Below are 11,578 nucleotides of genomic sequence, written 5' to 3' on the forward strand. Positions count from 1 at the left end.
ACCAATGTTCACTTTGGAAGTTTTTTTTTTTTTAATTTTCTAAAGTTTTCAGTGTATAAGCACAACTTTTATATTTCAAACACTTTTTAAAAGATAGAGACAATTAAATAAAAACAAAATAATTCACAGGTTCTGCATCATTTGACTTTGGAAATAATAGTCCTTACTGTCTCTGGATCCGATCACCTGTGTTGATTTTTAAGTACAGAGCAGAATAGTGAACTCTCAGAGGTGAAGGCTGGCATGCATGTGCAGAAGGCGCACCCTCTGGAGACACGTTTCCTCAAGCGTCCTGTGTCTGCTGACAAGATAGTGCCAGCCCACTGTTTTGGACTAAAATCCATGTATCACTTTCCAGTGATGATGTCATAAGTACACTTGCTCTCACTTATCCTGCCTGTGATTATAGTAAGCTTGTGTAAACCATGGAAATGTGATACACATGTGCACACAGCTGCACACACACAGAGATGCACGCTGACTTAACATCAGCAATTGATAAATGTGGCCCTAGTCTCAGGGCACCGTAAGGAGTTGTGAAATGTTACTTGTGATTTGGTGAAGCAAAGGCTGCATTAGGTATCCCATGAAGCATGACTGGTTCATCCATGTGTAGACTGATCTTAATTTGATCCTATATTTTACTTTTTCCCGAATGTCTGAAAATCAGATTGTGCAAAAATTCTCCTGAGAATTAAAATTCAATGTAGAAAATGATACAATAAATAAAACTCCATGCAACCTGGGGCAATTTTGATTATCCATAGCACTCTTGCTAATGACTTCAAGATTTAAGACCCAAACCATAAAAAGCAGTTTTTAGAAAGGGCCCTTGGCTTTGTTATTCCCTTTCTACGCCAGGCTTACACGGGCTTAATTTACTGATGGTCAGGGATTCATGATATATGGGTCTACTTCATGTATTGGTCTCTATTTGGCTGGGGAACTTTCTAGATTAGAGTCTTCTAAGCCTAAAGTTTTCTTTTTCTCTTCCTAGACTGGATACCTAAAACGTGTATTTACTGAGAGTTATACAAAACAATTAACTTGATAAATATTTTGGAAAATCTGTGTTCAGCATGAGTTTATTTCATCATTGTGATAGATACAGTAAAATAATGAGTAGTTTCATAAATTTCTGTCCATTTTATTTTGAATTTAGTAAGATTCTGGTCTATTTGGATGAGGTTCTGAAATGCTATCTTTCCTTTAAAAAAACTTTTTCAGAAGTAAAATGCCTGTATTAAAAAATGTTTTATATTTAGCCTGTCAAGCATTTTTTTTTTTGCAATAACATAGGCATTTATGTACAACAACAATATCCAGTTGAGGTATTTGCCCAACCTGATATTATTACAAATTATCTTTCTAAAAGTTTATATCTCTGATATGTTCAAGATATTAAAAAATGACAAAGAGACCAGATGATAGGATTATCATATGAAATGGGTGTATTTTGATTAGAAAGCTTCATCCACATTACAAAATTTGGATAGCATACTAATTCCCCAAGTTGATATACTGAGCACTTAATGGTTCATACACCAAGTAGGCCCTTTATTTATATTATTTTTGTTAATCAACTCTACTAAGGGAGGTAATTTTTCTTTACTGTTTAGGGTTTCATCTAGTATTTATTATTTAATAGTTTTACAAGAGTTATTGACCTCATATTTCAACCAAGTAGAACTTTACAGATAAGAAAAGAGAGAATCAAAGAATTTAAATAGATTTTCCAAAGTCACACATTTAGTACGTGGTAGAGATGTAAGTCATGGCAAATTTTTACTACTTTTATTCATTTTCGTTCTGCAAAGATTTTTTTTATGGATTTTCTTCTTCAATATTATTTACCAACATCCTAGTAGTAGAATGTATGGACTTGTGAAGAAAAGACCATGCTTTGTTAATGTTTATGTTGACACAATACCTATAAAACTATCTTAAACACAGTAAGTCTTTAGTGGGAGCTAATTAAATATAAATTTACATTATGAATCAGGAACTTAATATGATTGATCATTTTCACGTATACTGAGCATTGGATCACTTAACGGATATCCATAGTTTGTTCTATTGCAAATAGTCATCATCTCTGTGTGTGAGGGTGTGTGTGTGTTTCACTTGGATGAATTTCACACAATCACATGTAAATACTCTGGACTTCTAGCTGTCCTTTGATAACATTCAGCACATCTTTCCCCATCGCCACAATTTTCTGTAGAAGGAACATGTGCTTTCTAGTTCAGCACAATCCCAACTACCTGTTGTGTCCCAGAACCAACTTATGTTACCTTCTGGTGCCATATGAACTTGATTTGGTGATATCTTGTTATGCAATTTCATAGAACCAGGCATTTTCTAAGCTAATACAATTCAGCCGAGATTAAAAAAATGAAGTCCACAATCATACTGTTTCAACGTCATGCTGTGACATTTAATATTTGTATCTAAGGAACACAATTTTATTATATATTTGACATTATTAAAGGACATTAGGAAATTAATATTAATGCTGTTCTTTGTAACAGGATACTGTGCCCAGATTTCCACACAGCTAGGAGAAAATATGATGCCAGTAAAAAGTTACTTAAAATATTAAATAAATTATGACTAAGCTTTTACATGTGACGAAAGAGCTGATAGATCTGCAGTATGGGGGGGGGTTTCTCCATGAGGAGGACACTCAGGATGGCAGTGGGACACCAAAAGGAGAATGATTGTGTGGTCATTAAATAGCAACAGCCACTCTAGCCTCTCCTAAACCACAGAGTATGCCAATTAGTTACAATATATTTTGATGATGATGAGCTTTTGCATTTTCAGACTCCTGGTTAACACCATTTCTTAAGTTTGACGATTCCCTTTTGCTTTTGGATAAAGATAAACTTGTTTTCTAAAACAGAAATTTAACATTGGATACACTTGTCTCAGCTCACTTGAAAAATGACTCAAACAGTTTTAGTTTTCCAATAAATTTTACTGTTTAAATATTCTAGACAGAGAAGATTATTTAAATGTTAACCTATATATAAAGTTTGACTGACATTTTAATAACTGAAATGTTCTGGAATTTCAAATCTTGAAAAAAGATTAGAGGGGATTAGTAAGGATTTTTTATTTCTTTGCACTATCATCACCCAGAGATATTGTGCATGTGAAAATAGAAAGCTTAATATGAAAGAGAGGGATGTTTTATGAGGCTCTGTAAAGCAGTTATATAGGTAAGTAGTTATTTAGTTTTGTTATACAAGCATGCATTGCAGATTGCAATTTTAGGTTGTTTGTTCTGTTTTGTTTTTAATATGTTTTTATTGATTTTGAGAGAGAAAGAATGGGAGAGGGAGAGAGAGAGAAACATCGATTAGAGATTGGCTGTCTCCAGCATGCTGCCTACTGAAGATTGAGCCTGCAACCCAGGCATGTGCTTTGATTGGAATGGGAATTGAACCTGTGACCTTTTGGTTCTCAGTCAATGCTCAACCACTGAGCCACACCGGTTGGGCACAGATTCAGGTTTTAAACAATGTTCTCTTCTCCAGTGCAGATCTATCTTCATCGGAATTTGTAGTGATGATGATATGCTGTAGGAATTAATCTGTCTGAAAAATACAAAACTCTCAAGTTTGCTGCTCAAGTAGCAATGAAGTTTAATCAAGTCTTCCACTGTTCTAAAAAAAAGTCACATATTTAAGTATTGTACATCTTTTCATTCCATTGGGACCAATCTTACTGTGGTTGAAAAAAACTATTATGCACTAGGTCAAGTTATTTCAGCTTCTGGGTTTCATTTGCTTCATGAATAAATAGGAGTAAACACACATTCCTGGTCTAAAGCTGAGGTCTTGGTTCACAGAGCTGGCACGATCCCTTGGAAGGCTTATTCAAACTGTGTTTTCAGTAATCCAGGAATGTATCCAGTTTCAAGAATATGTTTTTTTATTCTAAACAAAGCAATTGCTTTACATACAATTAAAATCAGAGTATGAGCAGGTCTAAAAGTTGTAATTTGCTTTTTCTCAGTAACCATCTTTGCCTTTTTCTATTTGTATTCAGTGTACTGAGCTCCAACCAGGACAATTATGCAGATCCCAGGTCTTCCTTGCAATGTCTATTCATTCCCTTTTTGTACCAGTTACAAGCACATTAAATGCATTGCATAAAAAATGGTATGTGTGGGGAAAAAAAGCAGTTCATACGAGATGACTAAAAGTAATAAATAAATAAAATTCATTAACTTCTGAAATTCTGATGGAATCATTTAAGATTCTAGGATAGAATAGACAACTATTATTCCCACACCTAACATATTCTGATATTGCTTCTTTTGTTGGTGTTAATCCTCACCTGAGGTAATTTTTTATTGGTTTTTAGAGAGTGGAAGTGGGGGAAGGAAGAAGGGGGAGAAAGAAACAGTAATGGGTTGCCTCCCACATGCACCCACTAGGGCAGGGGACTGAACCTGGAACCCAGGTATGTCCCCTTGACCGGAAATCAAACCCACAGCCCTTCGATGTGCAGGCCAATGCTCCAACCACTGAGCAGCACCAACAAGGGCTAGCATATTACATCTTCTATCAACGTACTAGAGGCCCGGTGCATGAAATTTGTGCACTTGTGTTCCTCAGCCCAGCCAGCACCCTCTCCAATCTGGGATGCCTTGGGGGGATCAGGCCTAAACAGGCAGTCAGACATCCCTCTCACAATCTGGGACTGCTGGCTCCCAGCTGCTCACCTGCCTGCCTGATTGGCATTAGCCGCTTCTGCCTGTCAGCCTAATCACCCCTAACCACTCCGATGCCAGCCTGATTGATGCCTAACTGCTCTTGTGCCCTCCCAATTGCCTCCAACTGCCCTCTCCTGCCAGCCTGGTTGCCCCAACTACCTCCCTTGCTGGTCTGATTGCCCCTAACAGCCCTCCCCTGCCAGCCTGGTCCCTCCCGACTGCCCTCTCCTGCAGGCCTGGCCCCCCCACCTGCCCTCCCCTGCAGGTTTGGTCCCCCCACCTGCCCTCCTCTGCCCTCCCCAACTGCCATCCCCTGTCTCCCACCAACTTCCCTCCCCCCAACTTCCCTCCCCTGCTGGCCTGGTCACCCCTAACTGCCTTCACCTTCCCAGCCTGATCATCCCTAACTGCCCTCCCTTGCAGGCCTGGTCACCCCTAACTGCCCTCCCCTACAGGCCTGGTCCCCCCCAACTGCTCTCCCTCCCCTGTAGATCCGGTTGCCCCCAACTGCCCTCCCCTGCTGGCCTGATCTCCCACAACTACCTTCCCCTGCCAGCCATCTTGTGACCACATGGGGGTGGCCATCTTGTGTGAGGACATGATGGCCAATTTGCATATTACATCTTTATTATATAGGATAGTATGCTTTTAAAATACTTTAAATGGCCCCCAATGAGGATAATGTTTGACTTCCCCTGTATACCCTACCTAGCATAACAAACGGTCAAAGTAATTGTTTAAGGCAGATACTACCACAATAGAAAAATTAAAATAATCCACTTAACAAGGAAAAAATTAATTTTCAAAGTCACATTCATTCTTATAAAAAAAGCAAGAAATGAGCATTTTATCTGAATTGCCCTTTGTCCAGTATAGTATTCATATGGATTATCAATTTTACCCGAATAAAATTCACAATCTATAGTAATAAAAGCATAATATGCTAATTAGACCAGACATCATCTGGACAACCTTCCGGATGAATTCAAGGCTGCGAGAGAAGCCTGGGTCCTGGGTGCCGGAAGGAAGCCAATGCCAGCAGTGGTGGAAAGGAAGGCTTACTCTTGCACGAATTTCATGCATTGGGCCTCTGGTATTATAATAATAAACATATGATTTAAATGCACAACATGTCATGAATATGTTTTATTTTGATAATTTTGAAGCTCAGAAAACTGAAGCTGTATCTGGTTGTAAAATTGGAAAACTAGAATTCAAACCCAGTTGTAGCTGATTCACAGTTCATGCCCTCTACATCAATTCAACAAAGAATAATATCCTGTGAGAGGTAATTTCTTTCTAAACATAAAAATTTCAAAATGTAAAAGTGTTAAAAAATTAGATGGTTATACACACACACACACACACAAACAAGTAACAGTAGAATGACAATCTGAATACATGTTACTATATCATTTTCTCCCAGAAACCTAATGATTTCTGCAAAGAAAAATTTCCTTCAACTTTGGAGTAACCAGAGGGTTTTTTTTCCAGATATGCCAAATTCTTTTTTTTTAATTATTTACTTTAGAAAGCATTGTATATATCCCCCCCCCCATCCTAATGTCATCTCCCAGCCTGCTGCCGCCCCTCAGCCCTGGCCTTCACCCCCTGCCATGGTCTGTTTTCATTGGTTATACTTATATGCACACAAGTTCTTTGGTGATCTCTTACTAGTATCTCAGCCACTCGCCCCCGCTACCCCCCAAGCACACACAAGCCCATCCTGCCCTGCCTTCCCTCTGAGGTTTGACGATCTATTCAATGATTCTGTGTCTCTGGATCAGTTTTTGTTCATCAGTTTATGTTGTCCTTTATAGTCTACAAATAAGTAAGATCATGTGATACTATCTTTCTCTGACTGGCTCATTACCCTTAGCATAATGCTCTCCAGGTCCATCCATGCTGTTGCAAATGGTAAAAGATCTTGCTTATTTATAGCAGCGTAGTATTCCATTGTGTAGATGTACCACAGTTTTTTAACCCACTCATTGGCTGATGGGTATTTTAGGCTGTTTCCAAATCTTAGCTATTGTAAATTGTGCTGCTATGAACATAGGAGAGTGTACATTCTTTCCGTACAATATCATGTCATCTGCTAATAATGACAGTTTAACTTCTTTTCCAATTTAGATGCCTTTTATTTCTTTTTTTCTGATCGCTATGGCTAACACTTCCAGTACTATGTCTAACAGAAGTGGTGAAAGTGGGCATCCCTGTCTTATTCCTGTTCTTAGGGGAAATGGTTTTAGTCTTTGTCAAATAATGATGATACTGTTGGCTGTACGTTTGTCATATAAGGCTTTTATTATGTGGAAGTATGAGCCCTCTATTTCCACTCTGCTGAGAGTTTTTGTCAAGAAAGTGTGTTGGATTTTGTCAAATGTTTTTCTGCACCAATTGATATGCTTAATAGTATGTGATTTTTGTCTCTCAATTTGTTTATGTGATGTGTCACATTTATTGATTTGCAGATATTGTACCAGCCTTGCATTCCCAGAATAAATCCCACTTGCTCATGGGGTATGGTCTTTCTGATGTAATGCTAGATCTGATTTGTTAGAATTTTGTTAAGGATTTTGCATCTATGTTCATCAGGGATATTGGACTGTAATTCTCTTTCTTTGCAGTGTCTTTATCTGGTTTGGGGATTAGGGTAATGCTGGCTTCATAGAAAGAGCTTGGAAGTGTGCCTTCCTCTAGTTTTTCATACTTATTGGCCTATTCAGGTTTTTGATTCTTCCTGATTGAGTGTTTGGAAGCTTGTATTTTTCTAGGAATATGTCCATTTCTCAAGATTGCCCAGTTTGTTGGAGTAGAGTTGTTTGTAGTATTTTTTTTTTTTTTACAATCATTTGTTTGTCTGTGGGGTAGGTTGTTACTTCACCTTTTTCATTTCTGATTTTTTTTTCTTTTTTTAGGTCCTCTTTCTTTGCCTCTTGATGAGTCTGGTTAAATGTTCATCAATCCCGTTTATTCTTTCAAAGAAGCAGCTCTTGGTTTTATCGATCTTTTGTATTTTTTTTTTTTTTTGGTCTCTATGCCATTTATTTCTGATCTTATCTTTAGTATTTTCTTCCTTCCACTCACACTAGGCTTCTTTTGTTGCTCTGTTTCTAATTCTTTAAGTTGTAGAGATAACTTATTACCAGTTTTTCTTTTCTTTTCTTTTCTTTTTTTTTTTTTTTTTGAGGTAGGCCTGTAATGCCATCATGAACTTTTCTCTCAGGACTGCTTTCACTGTGTCCCATAGATTTTGAATTGTTGTGTTTTCATTGTCATTTGTTTGCAGGATTTTTTTTTTTAATTTCTTCTTTGATCTGTTTGGTAACTGAATCATTGTTTAAGAACATGCTATTTAGCCTCCAAGTGTTTGAATTTTTTGGTTGTTCTTATTGTAGTTTATTTCTAATTTTATGCCATGGTGATCTGAGAAGATGCTTGATATGATTTCAATATTCTTGAATTTGAAGAGACTTTCCTTATGTATCAATATGCGGTCTATCTTTGAAAATGTTCCATGTGAACTTGAGAAGAATGTATTTTCTGTAGCTTTGGGGTGAAATGTTCTGAGGATGTCAATTAAGTCCATCTGATCTAGTGAGTCATTTATGATTGCTGTTTCTTTGTTGAATATTTTGTCTAGAGGATTTATCCAGTGGTGTCAATGGGGTACTAAAGTCCCTTATAATGATTGCATTGCTGTAGATCTCTCCCTTGATATCTTCCAGAAGTGTTTTTATGTATTTGGGTGCTCCTGCATTGGGTGCATATGTGTTTACCAGAGTTTTATCTTCTTGTTGTATCAATCCCTTTAGTATTATGATGTGGCCTTCCTTATGTCTTGTTATGGTCTGCACTTTGAGGTCTATTTTGTCAGATACAAGTATTGCTACCCCAGCTTTTTATTCATTTCCTTTGTCTGAAAAATATTTTTCCCTACCTTTACTTTCAGTCTGTGTGAGTCCCTTGTTCTCAGGTGGGTTTCTTGTAAACAGCATATGTATGGGTCATGTTTTTTTATTCATTCAGCCACTTGATGTCTTTTGATTGGACCATTAAGGTTATTATGGATAGGTACTTATTTGTAGCCATTTTTATTCTTTATGCCTGTGTTCCTTCTTCCCTTCCTATTTCTTCTTTTTACAACAGTCCCTTTGGCATTTCTTGCATTGCTGATCTGGTAGTGATAAACTCCGTTAGCCTTTTTTGTCTAGAAAGATTCTCATTGTCCCTTCAATTTTCAATGATAGCCTTTGTGGATATAGTATTCTTGGATTCATTCCCTTCCTTTGCATCACTTTGTATACTTCATTTCATTCCCTTCTGCCTGATATGTTTCTGTTGAGAAATCATTTGATAATCTAATGGGTGATCCCTTGTAGGTAACTTTCTGTTTCTCTCTTGCAGCCTTTAAGATTCTCTCTTTGTCATTTACATTCGCCATTGTAATTATGACACGTCTTGGTATGGGTCTTTTGAAGTTTATTTTGTTTGGGACTCTGTGCTTGTGTGACTTTTTTTCTCCCAAATCAGAAAAGTTTTCTGTCATTATTTCTTCAAATAGGTTTTCTAAACCTTGCTCCTCTTCTTGCCCTTCTAGTACCTCTATTATACAGATGTTGCTTCATGTCATGCTGTCCCAAAGCCACCTTAAGCCCTCCTCCTGCTTTCTAATTTTTTTTCTCACATTGCTGTTCAGATTGGGTGTTTTCATTTTTTAATCCAGTCCTCTAAATCACTGATTTAGTCCTCTGCTCCTTCTAGTGTACTGTTGAAATCTTCCATTGTGTTCTTTATTTTTGCTGTATTATTCTTCATTTACTCTTGATTGTTACAAATGTTGTTGATTTTCTCATCTAGCCAGTTTAGGAACTGTATGACCCTTACTCTGAATTATTTCTCTAATATATTGCTTGCCTCGATTTCATTTATTTTCTTTTCTGATGATTCTTCCATTTCTTTCCTTTTGGGGTTGTTTCTTTGTCTCCCATTTTTTGCTGTATCTTTTTGGCCCTGGGTTCCCTGCTGGGGTCCAAAGGGCTGAAGCCTTATCAGTCCAATGACCCAGGACTTGCTAACCAGGGGTCTGGGTCTTCATTCAGATTCACACATTTATTGTCTCTGCTCTGAGTTGTACTCTCTTCCTCCAAGGTTCTGGTCCCTCAGTTGTCCTTTTCTCATGCTCATCAGGGGCATGTGCACAGTTCCTCTGGTTTGCAACTCCCTGTGAGGGTCCAGAGCCCTCTGGTATGCAATTCACTGGGTGGCCCCTGCACCCAAGGCAGGATGGTGCCCTAGGTCCCTCTGGCAGTGCACATGCAGTTTGGTCCCATGACCTGTGGCTAGGCACACCAGGACATACTAGCTGCTCTATCTTGAGTCAGGGGATAGGGCACATGCCAGGTGACAGCATTGTCTATGCCAGAGGTGGGGTGCACACTGGTCAAAGGCTCTGTCTCTGCCAGGGTTGGGGGCATAGCACACACTGGCCAAATACTCTGTTTGTGCTAGTGGTGGGGTGTGGGCTCGGTGAGGGCTCTGTTCTGGGTCCAGGGGTGGAGCAGGGTGTGGGGTACCCTTGGTTTACACTCACAGTGTAGGGACCTAAAGTGCAGGATCCCCAGACACTGGGTTTGGGCTCTGGTGAGGAGGCACAGCTTGGGAGGTCTGTCTGGAGCACACTCACTACAGACTTCTGGGACCCGTATTGTGGTACCGGGCTGATCACTGCAGGGCATGGTGGTGGTTCCACGAGAGTTATGGTTGCCAAGTGGCTCCCTGCACTGGTCTGGGGGTGGCGTCTGAGATTGGTCTGAATGTTGGCATGGCAGCACTCCTGGCCTTCATTTCTCCCTGCCCCCTCTACAATATGGGCAGGGTTCCTAGCCAAAGCTGAGCTGACCTGGGGCAGTATCAGGGGCTCCCCCTTTAGGAGTATCTGATCAGTCAGTCCCTGAGATTCCTGATATAACCATCTGTCCCTCATTCACCCACATGTCCACACATGTCCCTCTAATTCTTTTAGTCATAGCACTCTCTCCCTCCCTGCTCTCCTGTTGGCTGCCATTGTTCTGAGAGTCTGTTTTCATTTTTTTTAATGGTTGCATTTTAATGTTATAATTAAGCTATGGCTAGAGTTACTTACTTTCTTTTAATTATGGAAAACATCCTTACATGATAGATTCATCTGTCCTAAAGTGAATCTGTCATTAACTCAATTCTTCATGTATTACAATTAAACACTAGTATATATTTATGCTTTAGAAAACAATAAAAAAATGGCTTATCTCAAAATGCTACCAAGCATTTTTACATGATGACTGCTTTGTTATTTTATTGAACAATGTTTCTGTTTTTGTTTAGTTTTCCCAATAAACTTTAATAGTGTTATATGGCTAAGTGAACATATTAACAGGAAAATTACACTTTTCTAGAAACCAACTTTTTTTTTTTTGGACAAAAAGGAAATTCATGTTATTACAACAGCACTCACATCTGCATCAGAATAACCAAACCACCATCCATCCAGAAAAAAAGAAAGAAAAAAGCTGATATTTAAGGACAATTGCTTCTTTTGAACTTCAGGAGCAGGAGCAGGTCGGTTCTCATAATGCTTCTGCCAACATTATGCAACAGGAGACCGGGGAGACTGGGGAGTCGGGGGAGGAGACCCATGGGCCTTCAAGAACTTCTCCAGTTGTTTCATCTTCTTATCTCCAGCATGGTTTTCCCAGTGCCTTGCTGCCAGGCTCAGGAGCACGCTTTTCACCCTATTTTGGACACGGGGCTGTCCGAAAATAGTGATTTCGATTAAGCTCCCGGAGTTCACCTTTTCCACCTTCAGGGGGA

At 38.9% G+C, this 11,578-nt stretch overlaps 1 protein-coding gene across 1 annotated transcript in view; it reads right to left on the reverse strand.

Annotated features, from left to right (window-relative positions):
- Positions 1–11,354: 11,354 nt before the first annotated feature.
- The window catches only part of LOC102753030 (oocyte-expressed protein), a 480-nt gene continuing 256 nt past the window's right edge, over positions 11,355–11,578 (reverse strand). The window contains exon 2 of the mRNA XM_006759941.1: positions 11,355–11,567. Coding sequence (XP_006760004.1) covers positions 11,355–11,567 — 213 coding nt within the window. The remainder of the gene's footprint in view (positions 11,568–11,578) is intronic.

This window comes from Myotis davidii, unplaced genomic scaffold (assembly GCF_000327345.1).
Source record: "Myotis davidii unplaced genomic scaffold, ASM32734v1 scaffold1357, whole genome shotgun sequence".
In the NCBI taxonomy this organism is placed as follows: Eukaryota; Metazoa; Chordata; class Mammalia; order Chiroptera; family Vespertilionidae; genus Myotis; species Myotis davidii.